The sequence below is a fragment of the Oreochromis aureus genome, linkage group 9 (genome assembly GCF_013358895.1).
Source record: "Oreochromis aureus strain Israel breed Guangdong linkage group 9, ZZ_aureus, whole genome shotgun sequence".
Lineage (NCBI taxonomy): Eukaryota > Metazoa > Chordata > Actinopteri > Cichliformes > Cichlidae > Oreochromis > Oreochromis aureus.
Genome location: NC_052950.1, coordinates 26,715,112 through 26,735,684, shown reverse-complemented (window position 1 = coordinate 26,735,684; position 20,573 = coordinate 26,715,112). Strand labels below are relative to the sequence as shown.

Genomic DNA, 20,573 nt, shown 5'->3' with positions numbered 1-20,573 from the left:
TGAAACCATGTCACTCAATTTATTGGCAACTTTGCCTTAAAATAATTTGATTAGTTTGTGGTACTTGGCATTGGCTTAATTTTTCATCCCTAAAATTGCTGCTTGCACTTTACTCATTTGAGTTTGCATCAGCATATTGCACAGAGTAGGGATGGGTGGTATAAACGGCCAAATTCATATAGTTTCTACCGTAAACCAATGGTAGAGATTTTGACTATACCGCTCTACCGCGATGGCGCATGTCAATGATGTCATCAAGCTGCGCCTGTTGTGGTCAAAACCATCGCAGCGGCTGCAAGCTGGTGGGGAGGAGGAGATGCTCATAAACGTCGGTCATATGGACCTGGTTTGGGTTTAGGCAGTCGGAAGTTGAGCAGAAAAATATCATCTGCAAATTATGCCGGTCGACAGTAATAGCGAAGAGAAGGAGTACAAGTAATTTGTTTTATCACCTGAAAATGAAGCACGTTTTGGAATATGACGAAAGCCAAAAACTGTGCCTTTCACAAACGCCCAGTCAGTCAAGTGGAAAGAAAAAAGTTAGCCCTACAAACCAGCAGACCAGCATTTTCCAAAGGCACATTTTGCACTTTAAACAATTTAGAAGTTTGTGTTTTAGCGATATTTTACTTGTATTTTTTTTACTCAAACATTTTTGCGCATTTATCTTCATTTTTATTTGTGTTACATTGAAAACAAGAAAAGTTTTGCACAATAAATGTTCTTAAAATGGGATGCTATACTGTTCAGTCATTTTGACATACAGAAGAAAAGAATATATTGCGATATATATTGTTACCGCACATGCTTCAAAATTAGACCTCAATATGGATTTTAGGCCATATCGCCCAGCCCTAATGCAGAGCATTGGTGGAATATCTTTGTAACACATCGTTGTACGCATGTTTCAGTGTTTACCGATCTTGTTGGGACACTTTGTCTTTGGCACTCGAGTGAACACAGTGAGCATAGCTGCACATATGTACAATCAAACTCCCGTTACCACAAACTTCTGTTAAGGGAGACAACAAAGGCTAATCTAATTCTCGCTCTCATTTTGCCAATCTTTGCTTTGCCAAGCCAAGTGAGAAATGGTGCATTTTAGGTCTGAGGTAATCAAAGCTAAGGGTTAGGACAGATGGTGTTTGGAGGGCTGTTTACTAGAAGGACAAGTTGCTGTTGACTTTGGGAGAAATGGTGGGAGGGGGTGACTGACACACCATCCTCCCTACATGACTCAGTGGGAGTCATTACTGCAATGGGCCTAATTACCTTCAGGCCTAATCTGTGTTTAAAAACCTGCTGCTTATTGCTTTTAATTACCCACAAGTGTTGGAAGAAGATTGAAATGCAAGGCTGGAGCATTTGTCTCTTGTGCTTCTGCATTTGCCATGTGCATGAGAGAGAGAAAGAATATATGCAGGAGTGTTTACAATATGCCACCTTTTCAAGCTTCTCACGCCTAGTTGTAGGTACTCTGAAGTTTGGAGTCTCCTGCACTCTGTCGATTGAAGGCTTCTACTTCCCTCATTCTCTGCAGCACAAGTGTTTTTGACAGCCCAGTATTCTCTCCGTTTTTTTATCCCACAAAATACACCTTCATTTAAAATGTTAGTCAGTCATACTGTCTGAAAGTTAAATTACTCTGCCCTCATCATTTTAGGCAAGAAGAAAGAGCGAGCTGATTCTCAGTTCTTTAGATCTTGGTTTGACAAGACGAGTTGAGGGAAATGTTATCTATAGAACTTACTCATGATTAATATATGATCTTGGGGCTGTTTTCTGCCGACCATCCTTGGGGTATGCAATGTGATCAAAGTTGATTCTTGCAGGTACTGGAATATGTGCTCATAGTAACTTGGAGAAGAAAACAGTAAAATAAAAGTACACACACACACACACACACACACACACACACACACACACACACACACACACACACACACTAATGGACAAAGTTTGGGAAGTTCTATTAAATGCAGCAGTGTAGAGCAGTAGGATGTTAGAGCCTTTCCAATGTAGTGTTAATGTTGGTGTTTTGTCCTTAGGGGTCTTGGAATTTTGGGATGTTAGAGGCAAGTGTGTGATTTGCGATGTGGGTTGCCTGTCTATGAACTGCAGGACATATTTCTGGCTTAACTCGCAATATTCTCTTGAGCAAGACCAACACCTGAGCACCACATGCTGTAACAGAAAAACTGTATTATTGTTCGGTAGCTTTCATCTGTAAGAGTCATTTTCTTAAAGCTGTGTGGACCTCTAATGCGTCAAGACTGGAAGTTTTTTGGGGGGAAATCAGCACCAACTAAAGCCAGATTGCATTTTAGAAAGCTTATGCCAGAGTTGTAAGATCAGGCATTTGGGTCAATAAACTAACCACTAAAGCAGTCCATTCAGACATGATTTCCTGCATACTCTAATAAGATTTCACTGTGGAAATATTACCGCTTGGGTAAACCTCTGAATGTGTGGCAAACCCTGGAGGTTCCATGAAATTGGAGACAAATAGGCTGTAGAGAGATGCCAGGAATTCAGAGGATTGCCCTGCTTGTGAAGCTGATCAGACTAATCTCCTTTCTTTCATCAACAATGAGCAGGGTCGAATGACCCAACAGACTCTAGCTAAACAGTGGTTATTTTTAGAACTGGTACAGATCAATCAAACGTGATTTTACAGTTCTCATAAAAGTAACTTTTAAATTCTGTATTATAGTAAATAGATAAATTGTGTTAACAGTGAATCATTAGACAAATTCCAAACAGCTGGGCGTCTTACTGTTAGTCCTCAGTTAGAGAACTGAGCAAAGAATAGTTAAAAACCTTTGTGAAGAAAAAATGATCCATAAATTGTCTCTGCTTGGCTTTCTGTAAAAGTCACCGTACGCCACTGATCTCTCCAAATCCAACACTTGCCTCAGATGTGGTTTTAATTTCTCTTATGATATGTTCAGTTTACATCTGTGTTTTAACTAGGATTGTTTTAGGAAAATCAAGTGAGAAAGTATTTTTAGATTAGGTAACAGGACAAGGAGTCTGACAAAGCAAAGTAGTTAAAGACAAAGGTTTGACCAGAACAACAAAGGATTTGCCAATGCTGCAAATCAGTACAATTTAATGAGGACAGATCAGCAGCACTTATTGCTGAAATTTGCTTGCCAAATAACCAAAAAGCCCTTTAGGCAGTTAAACTCAGCTGAGAAGCAACATCACAGAAGAGAGAATCTCAGATGAAGGTAAGAAATAGTGGTTTTACACCCCCAAGGTCTTTATGGATAAGGTGGAGATGGGCAGGAGGAAGGATGTGCAATAGATGGTCAAAAGGTAAAGTGAAGCACAGGGGCAGATAGATTATTGGAAAAGAGAGTGGTGTTGACAGCATGGGAGAACAGAAGTGATGAAGACAACAGAGCAGCAAGATTAGCGCATATGACCAAAAGGATTAGGGACGGCTCCTTATTGACCTTACAGAAGTACAAAACGGTAGCGGGGGATTTTGAAAGACTACCTAGAACATCATAATTAGAATAATAAACCACTAGAAGATAGAAGCAGCCAGACAACATAGATTTGTCTATTGTGACACTTGGCAACTAAATTGTTGTCTTTCCCCTCTTTTCAGAAAATGTTCCTTTTTTAAAAAGGGAGACTAAATCACGCATTGGACCTATTAGTGAAAAATATGCCATTAAATTGGCTTCTTTTAAGCATCCATTAAAACAAGTTTATTGAGAGCCCCTTCTGAATCAACAGAAACACCAGAAACATAAAATTATGTTCAGGCCTCAGGAACATTTCACAGCAGTGTTTCAGTCTGATTTCACATAATCACATATTGCTGTGTCACTAATTTTTCTTTGTTGCTTGTTTCCCTGTACTCACTTCAGCCCTCTTGTTTACTTTCTTCAGCTCAGTGTAACATTGCCTGAGACTACAGGCAACAAACAGGCCCCATAAACTGGTGGAAAATGTTTGTATTTCTCTCCTCTGTGAGGTGACAAGTCAAGAGTCTCTTTTGCTGTGGCCGTCGCTCTCTAGCTGGCCCTTTTTGTTCTGAGGATAGAACAGTAGTTCACTGATATGTGTTTTGACCCGCCCCTGTGTTCTGCTGTCTGGTGTTTGACATAGACAGAAAGCTGATGCTGTGAAATCGAATGCAGTGGGTGAGCTCTCAGCAGGAGGCCAAAACATTAGCTATTAGCAGCAGGCGACAGACGCCTGTTCTCCATCTCTGCCATACTGAATTGAGGTGCATCTCTTCTGCTTTTACCAATATCTCTTCCACCATATTGGTCCGTCATTTTGTTTTATCTTTCTGCGTTTTAAAGTGTTTCATCTCCCGCAGTGTCATCAGTGGGTGTGATTACGTGCAAAAACTATTGGCTCTGCCGAGGTCTTATTAAATTTAAGTTGTTTACAGGACCAGTCGAGTCACTATGATTGAGTTTTCAGGTTCCCATGAATAAAAGAGGAGACAGAGATATATTTTTTCAAGTTGTTTGAAGTTTAGAGAGACCAAAAGTCGAAGAAAAAGTATGTAAAGGTTGAAGTACCACTGGGGATTGGGAAGAACGATCAGCCACCTTGACTTCACCCACAATTGAACAACAGGACAGCGATACCAAAACACACATCACCATTGGTTTTGGAAGGAATAAATCAGGCTAATATTAAGCTTCTTGAATGGCCTTTGCTCATGAGTATGCCCCTTGCCAGGAGACCAATTTAAAATAACCCTACCAATTTGGCCAAGAAGAGGTACAATCTGCTAAGGGATATTTAACCAAATGCCCATAGCTGATATTCATGCCTGTATGTATAATAAAAAACAAAAAAACAAAACAAAACCTGGGATTCTGAAAGAGCAGTCTGAAGAAGGCTCACGACATCATACATGACTTCTTTCCAAACCACAAACAATTCACTCCGTTTCCCTCTGGAAGGAGGTACAGGAGGTTCCATTCCCAAATCAGGAGGCTGAATAACAGCTTCTTCCACACAGCCACTAGCCTGCTAAACTCTGGACTCTGATAGCAACACACATAAATAAAGTTGGCTTGTGGACTCCCATAAACACATATGCATTCCTTAAAATAACATTGTGCATTCATATGAATATTGTACATATTGTTATTGTTTTGTGTATATACGCTGTATACACATATGGACCTATAATGTATACACATCCAAAACATTGTTGTTGTTTTTTTTGCAAAGGGTTCTCAATATTCTTTTCAATGTTGCCTAGTTCAGGATTTTAATATGGTAGTGTAGGGGATTGACTCCCTTTTGGAGCCAGCCTTAAGTGGCCTCTGGAGATATCGTTTCTGGCACTTTGGGATTGGCTTCATTTTTCAGCCCGTGAGGTTGCACTTGGAAAAATCAGAAATATTTGTAGAAGGAGCTTTTATGCCAATATGCTTTTGTTTGCAGATACAGATATTTGTAATGTAATACATCTTTCTGTAATATCAATTTATTTTGTTTGTATTGTTGTATTTAAATAAATGTGCCTTGCTCATATGGGCCTTTGGTTTTAATGGATTTGACCCAACTATTGTACAGTAGTAGGACAGTTAACCCACATTGGATTTGTTGTTATTAAATATTTGGTGATAGAAAAATATTAACAATCTTAATCCTTTAAAACTATTATAGAAACATTTGGTTTGGCATACTTTGTGCATGAACTTAACTGGAATAATATAATGAAAAGTACTGCATTGACAAAATCATATTGAAATACAACTGATGCGCTTATAAATGTAGACAGTCTAGCAAACACTCTGCCAAAATCTTTGCGGTTGCCTCTGCTGCATAACCCATCCTGTTAAACGCTGCACATATATAAACATGCCGTGGGCTGAAGGCTGCTCAAAACAATATAATCATCATACAGGGGGGGAAATTATTTCCATTGATGGAGCCAGATGCTGTTGATTTCATGGCTCCCTGAAATGTATTTTGCTTAGAATCAGCACGATAATCAGACAATTAGGAGGCTGATTGAAGAGAGCCCCAGGAGGCGAAAGTGAAACCACTGGAAAAGATATTCTGACACCGAGTCTGACTTGCTCAGGTACCTCAAACGGTTCACCAGTGCTTTCCCATGTAGGAAAATGTTTTACACTGTCACCGAATTGTATTATTGAGTCAGAAAAATTATTGCGATCCAAGAAGCAAACCCTAAAATCTCTAAAACAGTTTATGATATTGCTTTACCTTTTTCTACAGGGCTTGGTGTAATTTTCTCAGATATAGGTGCAGAGCAGGGGAAGCAGGATTTGGGCGTAGCTACCTATAGAGATGAAAATCATTTCCAAGATTACACGTTTAGTGTGTGGTTCAGTATTTATCCAGCTCAGCTTTAATCCAAGACTTTGTACCACACCACTTTTCCTTTCCTTTGACTGCACGAGCCGGCATTCAGTATTTCACATTACAACCACTGCACTTAGTGAACATGACCAACAACTATAGTTTAGCTCAATAATTTGTGTGTAAAGATATTTAATACATGGGGATTAGCCAAGGAGTTCTGAGCACATCTTAATCCACATGGAGAAAAAAAAAAAATATATATATTTATAAAAAAATAATTCAGTGATTATCCTTAAAAGTATGTGACAGTGGTAAGTTGCATTAATATCCCGTTTCAGCATTTCTCTCTAATGTTGACACATGCATTGTAAGAGATAGAAGCACACTTTGAAGTCTGTCAGCTCCTATATCCTGTTATATATCAAATGCAAGTATTTGTTCTGTTGATAATCCCTGTGAAGCTGCTATTCTGCTGTAACACTTTAATGCTAGACCAACTCGCTGCTGTAAGTTAGTATTCAAGACTGTGGAACATTTTATTATGTAGGGGGGGGAGAGAAGGGAAACAAAGTACAAACCCGTTTTTCCTCCTTGTATTTATTTATTTACTTTTTTACATTTTGTATTCTTGTACCGTATTTATGTTTATTCACACTTCATTTATTATTTCATGTTCGAATGGAGAACTTAGGTTTTAATTTAAAAGCAAAAGACATTGACTTTTTTAATTAAAAACCTCTACCCATGCATTATAAATAGTTCAGTATAATATTTGACATTATTACTCGCTTCAAACATGGGTTTTTGTCATAAGCATTTTTTTTTTTTTTTTTTTTTTTTTTAAACATCTCCTTTTAATTCTCGTGTTTTTGTCGACTTCTGAAATCCATTCAGAAACATTCCACAGCATGTCTTTTATCCTGTCTTCCTTCTCTCACCTCAACCGATCATCGCAGATGGTCCCGCCCCTCCTTGAGTCTGGTTCTGCCGGAAGTTTATTCCTGTTAAAAGCGAGTTTTTCCCTCCCACTGTCGCCAAAGTGCTTGCTCATATGGGGCCATATGATTGTTGGGTTTTTCTCTATATTGTAAGGTAGATCCTAAAATAATACATACAAAGTGCCTTGAGGTGATTTGTTGTGATTTGGCACTTTATAAAGTTGAATTGAAAAATGGAATTGAAATGTCAGTCAATGTGTTCCAATTCTATGTCTGGATGCAGTCAACATGCATTACAGATGCTTTCTGTACGTATGGAGCAGACATGTATCCTGTCACATGCCTAGTATGAGTGATTAGCCAAAACAAAACTTAGAGTCTGCTAACCCTATTTTTGCTTTACTGTGAAGGGGAAATTCAAATGTTTGACACGGTACATTAACTGTATACTCTAAACGTGATTTACAAAAATGGTGCAAATGCCTTTGTTAAACCAAACTTTAGTGTCAAGAGTCCAGGTGTAATGGCTGTTTTGTTTTGGTCTAAGGTAAATTCAACATTTGGGTTCATTTAAGTTGGTAACACTGGACAGCTCTCCAGCTAAGTACTTTTAGCTTTGCACATATCAGACACTGAAGTCGGACATTTTTTCTTTAGTTGTGGCACCAAACTGAAGGGCATTTCAGAATAGCAAGGTCACATAGAAACATTTCCTCATCAAAAAAAAGAAAATGAGCAGTGAATACTGATGTCATGCTTCAGCAGCAGTTAAATAGCACATCTAGCTTTAAAATACACCCCAAAAATCAGCCAGTTTACTCACTCATACCTCCTCCTTAAAGGCCGCTGAGTTGCAGGTGCGCCTGTAATGCACATTTTTAAAGGGAATTCAGGGACTGACTGTGCTTCACTTGAATGCACACTAAGAGAAATCCAGCAGTGCTTGCAGTTATTTTTTACTGCTTTAATTCCATCTTCGATACTGTATATAATTTTGATTTAGGAAAAACATTCCTTCTCCCTTTTTCCATTCCACTGCCATCTGAAAATCACCTCTGCCTTACGTCTGAGTGGCTTGATGTCTGTCCTTTTCATTATAAATGTGTCTCTTCCTGCCACATTTATTATTCACTGTGCATGCCGCACAGTCTTCAGCCTCACAGTACGCCTTAGCTGTATTTAAAACATCCACATTAAAACCTCCTGTTAGCTTTATTTTATTTTATTTTTTTTTAAGTCCTCGTTTGGGTCACACTGTTGCGATCCATGAATCCGACCTTACAGGGCAGGATCAGTCACCAAGCGCTCTGACCTCATAGGCGCAGACAACCTTTTTAACAGCACTGTTACTCAACAAGTTAGAAGTTGTTTTGTTATCTGCATAATGGCAAAATTGGCTGCAATACTGAAGCAGGATTTCTTGTTGCTTTTTTTTGTTTATCACAGTCAGCCAGTTTGAAGTAGGCATCCTCATCTGTAAGGATTTACGAGCCGCAATTTAATTGGAGGGAATTAGTGAACATTTAGCTTCTAATATCCATCAAATTAATCTCCAACTCTGTGTTTCTCTTCCCTCTCCTCTCTCTCCCAGGAAATCCAGAATGGCTTCCGGGATTAACCTCTGCTCTTCATAGAACTACCCAGAAGTTCACGTCCATGTGTACAGCCTTTCTTAGTCGGGGAAATTCCATAATGTAAATGTATATCGCTTTGGGTCATGAACCTTAGAGGATCCTCCCGGACCATCCCATCTATAGTTTGGATTTAGATTCCTCTTTTGCTGGGACTACTGCACAGGTCTGCAGCGGTGGCTGTAGGTGGCGGCTACAGCGGCGGCGGTGGGAGGACCTTGCCACCTCGAAACGCGGGGATAACTTTACAAAAGCACACGCCACCATGAGGATATCTACCACCTCTTGTCTCTGTCCCTTTCTGGTCTGCCTCTGTTTCATCCAGAGGTGCTCTGGGGCGAGCCATCACGTTCCTACCAAAGTGCCCTCCAAGAACCAGACCAAACTGGCTAACGGGGAGACGGAGGTGCACCACAGGCCTAAGCGTGGATGGATCTGGAACCAATTCTTTGTTTTAGAAGAACACATGGGACCAGATGCACAGTATGTGGGAAAGGTAGGATTTTTATTAAATTGACTGAAACATGGAGGAAAAAAAGAAAAGGAAAAAAAACAAAAACTGTTTTTATCTCAGGGAACTTGCTTTTAAATGCTTACTTGACATTTTTCTCCCCCCCTCCCCCGTTTTCTTTATTATTTTATAACAGTTTACAAAAGGAGCAAGCTGTTTTATTGCTGTGTCGGCATTATACATGCCTCCCCCCCACCCAAACGCCTTGTCTTCTGATGTGAAATATTCAGGTCTCATTTGTAAAGGTGTGTAGTTCTGACATTATGATGTCCAACCAATTCTCTCATGATAATGTCCAAAAATGTGTTCTTCTCTGGAGTTAATGAGTGCCTCTCAGCATGCCTACCACTCTGGGAAGCCAGCTATGTGCAAGAGTGGATTAAGGCTGAAAGTGAGAGTAGCCCTCTACATCAAGCCATCTTTGAACTGAAATATTAGATTTGGTTTCTCTGTGGGAAATAAACCCAGATTTGATCAGATGGTGGGAAATTAACCACTTCAGTAAGAAATTGGACACTGGCACAGTAAGCTGGGGTGCCACATTGTTGGAAATGTTATGAATGCCACCGGAGTGTCAGAGTGACTGATATCCCTCACAGTGGAAAACGTAGTAGTGGGTGTTCTTCCTGGTTGTGCAAGGTATGATGCAGCCTAGTTGTTGACGTTTGGTTGTGACTTTTCTGTCAGCTCCACAATAAGCCACAGGGAGCTGGTTAAGTCCTCTGCTTGCAGATTGCCTGCCCTTATCTCCTGAAATGTGAAAATGTGTTTCTCCGCTGCAGTGATCATTATTCTAGGCACTCAGGCACAGACTAATCCTCAACTGCGCTCTGAGAAAAAGGGAATGAGAAAGGCAGAACGCTTCTCTGACTCCACATATGTCTGTATTTCAACAATGGTACTATTTGAAGGGAGAAAGAAAGGAAAGAGGGATGACATGCTTGGACAAAGGGTGAGACGGGGAAAAAAAAGCATCAGCAAATATCTCTTTCAACCTTAAATGTCTGCTTATTGAGCCAATCTGGGATCTTTGTTGAAAAGTTTTCTTTTTCCTAATATATTGTAAAATCCCATTGCCACTCCCAGAAAACCAAAAAAAAATATATATATATATATATATATATATATATATATATATATATATATATATATATATATATATATATATATATATATATATATATATATATATATATATATATATATATATATATATATATATATATAAAATCTGTATCATCGATGAGGCATCGCATCCTTAGTAGAAGCAGTAATAAACAATAGCTGCACCATATCTGGGGCACCGGTTTGTTGATGCACTTACTGCATAAACATGGTTACTTTTATATTAAATTTGTCCGCTGCTTTGAAGTTCACGATTGTTAAGTTTGCTGACTGCTCTGTGCTAGATCTGCTGCTACCTTAAGGGTACTGTTGTTCTGTGTGTGCACTCTGTGTTTGTGTGCGTGTTCGTGTGTGTGTGGAGGGTGATGCTGATGAAAGCAAAGTAAACACAAACAGCTAATCCTGGATGATAATAAAGCACTGAGAAGAAACATAAACATTATTAAGGAGTCAATTTGACATGCATGTTTAAAGAGATGAGGTCTCCAGATGGTAAGCACAAAAAACATTTAATTATGTGGGTTGAGACAAGTGTGCAGTGTCCTAATGTGGCCAGGAGACAGAATGACCCTTAATTAGACGAAGACTGGAGGAGGAGGAGGAGGAGGAGGAGGAGGAGGAGGAGGAGGAGGAGGAGGAGGAGGAGGAGGAGGAGGAGGAGGAGGAGGAGGAGGAGGAGGAGGAGGAGGAGGAGGAGGAGGAGGAGGAGGATTAATGCACTTGGCAATTCCCCCCCCCCTTCCTTTTTCCCCCTTTGCTTGATTAAAAACTCTGGACATTAGCAAGCAGGAAATGAGCAGCTCCACTGCAGGGAATTGCCAACACTCATCTAAAAATGTAAAGTTTGAAACAGATGTTCCATGATCATTTAAAAATTGTCACTGCAAGTCATTGCATGGTCCCAAAAAAAAGGGAAACGCCGCTGTGTGCTAGGACATCCACACAGTCAAAACTACATGTCTATCGCATTGTAAGATTTGGCCTTTGACAGTCAGAAATCTTAGCTGAACTTTTTATCAATACTTTCACATACGACAGCATAGAGAGACGTCTGGGAATAAGTGAAACGGCCAGTCTGTCAAGAACATTTTAATCCCCCGAGGTATCCTATAATCCCCAGTGACACCTTTCTGGGGGGGTTGATGCATTTGGAAAATGACAGCTTCATGCATGAGTGAGACGCAAATGCTTGGCAGGGGACAGGGCTTGTCCAGAGAGTAGACAGGAGACAACCCATTCTCCCAATGGGAGGTGTGAATGTCTCCATGTCAGTCAGCTCAGCAGGCTGCTTTGAAGTAGTAAGACAGGTACAGATTGGACGGTAATTTTTTGAAGATGATGGAAATCCCCAAACCCTGAATACAGTATATGAGTGAAGCTTCACTGACTGCTGTAACGTAGTGGAAGCTGTTGGAACCAGATCCCCTAGTCAGGGGGAAAAAAAAAAAAAAAAGTAAAATGAGTTTCACTGGGTACGCGCCTGCTGCTAAAGTATACCTTAAATAATGCGATATTTGACAGAGTGGGTGCTGCAGCCCAAACTAGAGGGAGCACCAGTTGTCTTATCCTGTGTTCATTTGCAGAGCAAAGTGGCAACCTCTAAGATGGCTAAATGTTTTATTCATGCTTCTAAAAATGGATTGTGCTTTGACAGAATCAGGCAACTGTCTTGTTGTATGTATAGTAATAGCGCAACAGTGCGAAGAAGAAGAAAAAGAGCGAAGTAAAGTTTTTACATAACATTTCTTTTCATCATCATTCTTCACAAGACCGTTCAGATGTTTTCAGCATTAAACCATTGAAGCGTTACATGAAGTAACAAGAGAAATTTCACAGCCAGCATCTCACCATTAAGCTGCGCTGTTGGAAACTTTCTAAAAAGGGCAGAAAAATATTCAGCAACCACTGAGAAATATTTAAGGACACAGTCATCCGCAAGGGCGAAGATGTGTGTCTTTTTGTATGCATGCAAGAGCAATAAGATGCACTTATTCAGTATTGATTGCACTAAAATTGCTGTTCAGATGTTGATAAAACATGCACGGATCGACTGGCCACCTTGAGTTGATGTAGGTATAAATGTCAGCTGGGTTTGCTTTCAGCCTGATCTGTGATACCAAACTAGCAGAGGTATTAATGACATGTTAAAAGTTGAAATACCTACGTCTTTGATGTGCCTGTTAATTCAAAACTGAAATATTTTCCATTCATATGCACATCAAATAGATTTTTAGGAGCTGCACAGTGAATGATTTAGAACAGCAACATCATATTTATAGTTCTACTTGATTTATTTACAAATCAAGTAGAAACTTATCTGAAGCTTTCTGGGCCGCGTTCCAGAAAGCAGGTTTAGTGAAGAGTGTATTAACCCTGAGATGAGGGAAACTCTGAGTTTTCCTTTAAAAAGAGACTTAAACTTTGATTCCCTTAATGAGGCAACAGACCATGTCAACCTAACCTGCTCGCTGGCAGGCTTTCTTCAAAAGAAAAACAAACAACTTGGCTCCTCCCCTCCTGATGCACCTGAGCTTAATGATTGACATTTGGAGGCATTCCATCATTCCTCAGAGCGCATTCATTTCCATCAGTTTACGCTCAGGTTAGACATTAGCTTGTTATTTCCATCCGTCCATTTGTTTTCCCTCTGCCTATACAGTTAAGGGTTGCAATGTGACAGCCTATGCCAGCGGTCACAGGGCAAGAGGCAGGGTGCACCCTGGACAGGTCTCCAATCTGTCACAGGGCTAACACACAGAGACAACCGTTCACGCTCACATTCACACCTCAAGTCCACTTAGAATCAGCAGCTGGCCTAACATCAGTTCCTCTACACTGAAACATTTACTGTTTCCTATTGTAGGAATCTTTTTTTTTTTTTTTTAATAAAAACCACTGATGAAGGATTGTGATCAGCAACACTCACAGTTTGGATCTTGGAGATGATGTGAACATGAGTCATGATTCTAAAACTGGATTCAATGCAGACTTAATATTTCATCTTAAAAATATGCTGGCACAATGAAATACAGTAAGATGCTGGGCAACATTTTTAAATGCATGATGTCTGAAGTTTGAACCTCCACATCTCCAGGAAATCAACTAAATGTGTCTTACTGGGTCTAAATGTCACAGATCTATAAGTAAACTGCTTAATCCATATTTTTATTGTCTGTATTTTACATTTTCTGTCTGTACTTTGTCCCTGTCAGATTACATTCTAAAAATTAAGTGGGATTCCAGCTACATTTATTAATTCTAATAAATGTAAAGTTGATAAATGATGACTGCATGGCACTGAGTAAAAGGACATCATCATCCACACCGACACGGATTCATATTCCTCACTCAACTGGATTAAAAATTAAGGCGTTGCTGTTTATTTACAAGTTGCCATGGTGAATATAGGCATCTAAGCTCCATTGATAATGATCCTTTTTTTTCCTCATTAGTCATGGATGCACTTAACTCCGGTCGAACACATTCACAGCTGTTTGAACCAAATCTGGTTAACGCAGCATCTTAAGTTAGACTCTTTGTTGAACAAGGTGCTGGTTTTATTTACCAATCATGTTTGAGCAGAAGCCTGTACTATAAGGCAATATTTCACCCCGAGCAGGTAACTTATTTAATAAAATTTAATAAAATAGTCGATTATGATAAGTCTGTTGCTTACAGTGTCAGCATTTTTACCAGTTTTGCTCCTGGCTTCAAATAGGTTCAGGTTTATTATTATATCAACACACACACACACACACACACACACACACACACACACACACACACACACACACACACACACACACACTTTTGTGTTGCTTTTTGTTTGTATTGTATTTAAATTATCCTTAAAATTAAAATCAGCTGCTCTGTTTACAGGACAATAGTAATCGTTCACTTTTGTGTGAACATGCAGGTTAAAGCCTGGGCTGACTTAGATTCATGTGACTGCTTGTTCTGACTGCAGGCATCAGGGTAAGTGAATACAGAAATCATACAGATTCTGTGGGTATGCTGAAATTGCTTTCCAGCGTAGGCCTCAGGTTTTGCTTCTCTGCAGGTAAACATGCGGAGAGCAAAATGGTAAAGACATTTGTCAAAATGCATTCTAAACAACTCGCTATAGTCTGACAATGATTTCACTTTATGAGGTTTGTTTTTTAAATTTATCAGAGTTTGCAAACACTGACTGGCAGAAAGTGTCATAGAATGAGGGTTGCAGAGGAGAGAGGATCCAAATGCAGGACATAAAGGCAGACGATAAACAAAAGCAAGCTCTTTATTGGCCAATTTAGAGTCTAAAAAACTAAAAGTCTAGGAAAACAGGAAAGCAAAAGCACAGTTAGTAAAACATCCAAAATTATCAAAGTCCAAATGATTAGATAAAATAGGAATCCAGAAACACAAAAGCCTTGGAATTTAAAAAAAAAAAAGGAACAAAGAGGGCTGCACAAAACAGATTTAGCACAACAGGGAGCACAGACAAATGAGCTGACAAAGAGGAAGACAAGACTATTTATACTCTCAGGGCAGATTGGGGGATGACAAACAGGAGGGGAATGAGACACAGGTGAAAGCAATTAACGCAGGTGAAAAAAAAATCAGGGGAGGAATCTCAGGATACGAACGAGAGCTAACCTTTAAAGTAACACGGGAAGTAATTAGAAGTAGATGGAAAATGTAAAAAAAAAAAAATGTAGGAAAATGGGAGCAATAGCAACAGACAAGGAAACAGTGAGGGAACTTAAACTGACATTGATAAATAAATAAGACTTATTAGATTTTAAAAGTAATAAATGATAACAGACTAGGAAAAAACACACAGAAAAAAAAAAAAAAAAAAACTAGCAATGGGAGAGCCCATAATTATAAAGAAGAAAAATTACAAGTTTGAGTTCAGACACAAAAATTTGATTAAGAATGAAACCCAAACAGAGTAATTGGTGTACTTTTTTATTATTAATAATAAAATAATAATGATTAACAAATAATTTCAGCATCAGTTAGGTTAGCTATTAGCAAGGTTATTATAGTTGACTAAAACGACATGTGAAAAAAAAGATATTTAAAGGTTAAAACAAACTGAAACACCTAAAAATAACAATTATAACAAAAATATAACAGGAAATATTATTGTTACTGTAATATTTGTAAAAAAAAAAGTTATTGTAATTTAGCTGGTGGATATGTTCGCTGAGACTTTGGATGTCTACAAGAGTAACACTCAGCTGCTTTCAAAATGTGTGATTGTAATACCTGTGCACATGTCCCTAAATGTTGGCATATATCCTCCATACATTAAGATTCAAACTAACACTGAAACTAGTCTTGAAACTAACACAAACTAAACTACGTTGAAAAGAAAAAGTCAAAACAAAATAAAATGAAAACCTTATTAAAAAACTTTGGGTATGAGTATACAACCAACTTTTGCATGATGACCATGTTGTATGAACACAAAATTAAGTTTAAAGCAATCAAATGATTTATTATGATCATCAGTCTTCATTTGGAAAAGCTGATCAATATGTTTTTATATATTCTAAACGCAACCCAATTACTCTTTGACAAAAGAGAACAATTAAAAAGCGTAAGCTGGGTTAAGTAAATTACACTTCAGAAAATGATATAACTATGCAGACAAGCCTTATTTTCAAGGTGCACTCCCTCCTCTTTTTCCTGAAGCACTCAACAATATTAGCACAATTTAGATACTTGGAGCCTCAACCATTTGCCTTCACTCACTATGACTGACTATGAGGCAGAGGCTTCAAGTTTTCAACAGCTGATGTGCTCACAGTTTCATTTCTCTCATTCAAATATCAAATTTAGCAGCGGTTAGAGGCAGAGCTGTTAAATTAGTGTCAGAGTTGCTTCCGGGACACTGATAATCTTATTACTGTATATCAAGAAGTCAACCATCCTTCTGCGAAGACAACGACTCATTCCGTTTCCCCCCAGATGTCAAAATAGAGACAACTATTAGGGCGGATCCGCGATGTGCATCAACGGCATGTCTTCAGCACGCCCCTCATCACCACCTCTTGATGTATGGTCATTAGGCGGGTGCTTCATCATCAGGGTTTACTGTGACTGTTACAAATCAATTGAATAGAAGGGGGTGCTCAGAAGAGTTGATTGGGAGGGAGCATGGTCAAAATCAGACAATCAAGCACACCCACATAAAAAGTGATTAAGTCCTCTTGAGTGGAGCATAAGAGCCGCGATTTAATCAAAAACAAACCCATCCCCTTCACTAATTGCAAATATGAAGCCAAGACATTGATTATCAGCAAGGGTGCATAGCCTCCTCATTTCTCTTTCCTTTCCAAGCCCCCACCCTCACCCCACTTGCCATGCACATTGTTGATGAAATAAATGTTCTTGGGTGTGACTCTCACCTTCAACTCCTGTGCATGCTTTAGAAAGACCTTCTTTCAACATCAAAGCAATGTTTCAGAAACAGCATGAACTAAATGTGTCTATTCTTTGTCTAGTGCTTTTCTGATTAACGGAGTTGTGAAACTATGACAGTGCACATACACTGGTAAACAAAGATGTTGACCTAGAATTATGGACTCGCTGCTTTGTGTCCCACTAGTCCCCAGGCTGATTTAGCTGGTCATAAAATTAACATGCGACTGAACGTTAGCTTTCTGGAAAACCAGTTAGAAATAGGATAAGATTCATTTCTGGAAAAAGGTTGTATTTGACATGTAGTATGAAATCTGATCGAGTATTTTACACACTTCGTTTTCCGTCTGCATGGGAAACATTCTCCTTCACTCAGTTCATATTGATTGGACATATCAGCTGCATAGTGGCTTCCTTTAAACAAGCATAGAGAAAACAAGACAAGCTAGGCACATACATTATGTGGATCTGTACACTGAATACTACGAAATCATTAGAAAGGGCATTCACCAATAATGCAATCCAACGAGACACATACATTATCAGGCTTTGTACAATGAAAGGGATAGATCTAGTGAAGGAGAGAAAAGAAGTATAAGGGGGGAAACGGATGAAGGTCAAACTGCGTAGCCACTAATAATGTATCAGGATGGCACTCAGTAGAGCGTATCGCAGCTAGTCTGATGTAATTGTTAAGATTCTGTTACATGTCATGTGCTGCTTTTTTTTTTTAAAGGAAGTTGATATTTGCACACTCCATTTAAGTTCACAGGCAGGCTTTAAGTAATTTTCCTGTCTCTACCTGTAATGGGAGAAGAGTTATGCCAGTTTGAATTGCACCCCGCTTCTAAGCCTTTTGCCTGATTGCTGCAGAACCAGGCAGTCATTCAGCTCTCTTTCTTCAGCAGAGAAGAATGGAAGGAAGAGAATTGTTGGCATGGTGGTTATGTCTAAGCCACAGCTTAATGCTTTAATAGTTCATGTTCCAATATTTCATAAATTGAGACTTTTAATCTTTACCTATAATTTTTTTGCCATTTCATTTAGAACCGTTTGTTTTCTGTATGTTGTTGGTTGCAAAATAGCTATATAGGGGACTAAAAAGCACCTCGATAATGTCCCTTTTAGTAGTAAAATGATCTGTTAATACATTGGATGATCAGTTGGCAGAAAATTCCTAATTTAATATTTGATGGTTCAAGCTTAGGGATATGTGGTTTTGATGCTTTTCTTTCTCATGATGAAACAAAGGATTTAATATCTTTCAGCTGTGAAATCTGAATCTGTCAAATTTGTATTCACATCCGTTTGGTGTAAAAATGTCTTTGGCTCACTGTACCCTGTGAGTCAGCTAGTCTCCCAAGTCTTTCATGTCTACTTACTTGTACCTTTGAAATTACATTTCTAAAGCACAACCTTCACCCGAAAGTTTTGACAGAGCATGCTTGCCAGGTTAGGCTTGATAACTGGGCAGACAATGTCGATTTCATTTACATTTTTCACACCAACTGCAGATTGATACTTATACTGAGTTTTAATCAGCAGCGCAGACACAGACTGGGACTTGACACTGCATTGACACTGATTGGGTCAGTCACTATAACGTGCACAAAACTGTTCTTACCCCGAGGACAAGACAAGTACACACGGAAAATTACCTTCAGATGGAGAATGCACACCAGCCATTTTTGTTCTTACCACCATTGAAACGTTAGAGAATACAAAACATACTACATACTGCACACCACATATATTTATACAGGGAAGCTTGTTTACCTGAAGGTTTTTCATAGAGAAAGTTATAATCTTCTCATAAGAGACAACCCTGACAGCTATACCAAAAAGAGGAGAACTGCTGTTTGAAGAAAATTAATCTATAGTGTCAGGACCTTCAAAAGTCACAAATTTCCTTTGGAGTGCCAATGTGTTTTGTTTTGTTTTTTCTTCATTTTTTTAGGGAAAGAAAGCAAGGCTTTGGCTGCAATAACCAAGGTATTGGATGCCATATCCCCTGAGACATGGACTGTGGCTCAAGTCCAAAAAAGTTTGACACCAAAGTGGATGTGAATTTCAATTTTCAATTTTCATTTATATAGTGCCAAATCACAAAGTGACTGCTGTTATATAACAAATATTAAACTAAGGCATAATCACTGTTTTGTAGAAATGTTGCAGTTGTGGGACAGCTACTATTATGAAAGATGAGACTCTCTCATGAAGTGCGGAGAGTTCCCTATCAAAATATTTTAAAAGAAAAATGTACATTTAAGCCTTTCAGCTAGGATTTTGTATTCTTTGCATCTTTTAAAATTCTTGCATTTAATTGTGTTTATTTTATGAGCTTTTTTGTTGTTGTTGGTTTTCAGACTATAAGTAAATTCAGGTAATAAATTATTGAGGGATCACACATTTGTTTATGAAATGGTTCTTTGCACAGTTTAAACATAGCAGTGGTTTTATTTATTGACTGTAAATACTGAGGCCCTGGTGCCAGTGTTACTTAATGAATTTTTAAAGCTCTCCTGGTTAATTTACGTGAAGTTATGAAACATTTTAGACTTAACTGTTTTTTTTTTTTCACCCATTTTAAATTAGATATCAAGAGGGGGTCCAGTAACTTAATTATTATAGCAGATGATGATAACAATAATAACAATAACAATAACAATAACAATAATAATAATAATAATAATAATAATAATAATAAATGTTACAAATTAGTTTTGTTGTAATAACATTTTTGGGTACACAATTTCTTTGAACACAGATAAAAAATCAGTTTAAATGTGGCACGTCCTAATCAGAAGTATTAGTATGTATGTATTAGTGTATGTATGTGAGCATGGTGAGTTGTGGGGCATTTTGGAGCATGAACTAAATTAAATCACCAAAGAATGAACAGTCGCAGATGGAAAGCCACAGAGGGAGAGAGAAGGCTAAATGAGCTGGAGTGGCTTTTATCCTGGCTCCCCAGACCAGATATGCCAAATCAGCTGATTACTTCAGCTGAGCTTTGCCATGGTGTGTTCAGGGACATCTACATAGAAAGACAGGTGCTGTCCACATATTACCGCAGAGTTTGTTAGACAGGGCCCTTTTACAGGGAGGGTAAAGTATGAAACCACATTTACAAGGCTATATAACTGTGTGACCCTCTTATTAATTAATTCTACTCTTACAGATTTAATAAATAAACCACAAGAATTGCACATAGTACAAGATTAACTACAATAAATATAATTAAACCAGCTATAAATCAAGACAGCAATCTTATAGTACAACAAAAACAAATAAAAAATAAGCAAAAGAAATGAAAAGATAATTATTGCACTGTATAAATACTACAGAAATACTATACTATTTGATTATTTTGATCAGTTGTTAATGAGAACCCTTTTGAAGGTTGGTTGTCAGCTGGTAATCTGACAGGGCTCGTCAGTGTGGAGCATTTATATGCTACCCAGGATTGCATGAGTTACACAGGGCGCCGTGGTTTCTCCCACCATCAAAAAATATGCCAAGATTATGCTGCCTGTCTCATCCCAAGACACTCGTGGAAAACACATTTCAGATATGTTTCCTGGTTAAATGTTAAAAATGTGCGAAGGATATGCAGGTGTAGAAGAAATTGTTCGT

General features: G+C 38.5%; 1 protein-coding gene across 2 annotated transcripts in view; it reads left to right on the top strand.

Moving 5' to 3' along the window:
- Positions 1–20,573, top strand: part of LOC116324451 (cadherin-18) — a 93,343-nt gene that overhangs the window by 11,952 nt on the left and 60,818 nt on the right. For both annotated transcript variants that reach the window (XM_031745045.2, XM_039617011.1), the window contains exon 2: positions 8,848–9,383. In XM_031745045.2, coding sequence (XP_031600905.1) covers positions 9,153–9,383 — 231 coding nt within the window. In that variant the 5' untranslated portion in view covers positions 8,848–9,152. The remainder of the gene's footprint in view (positions 1–8,847; positions 9,384–20,573) is intronic.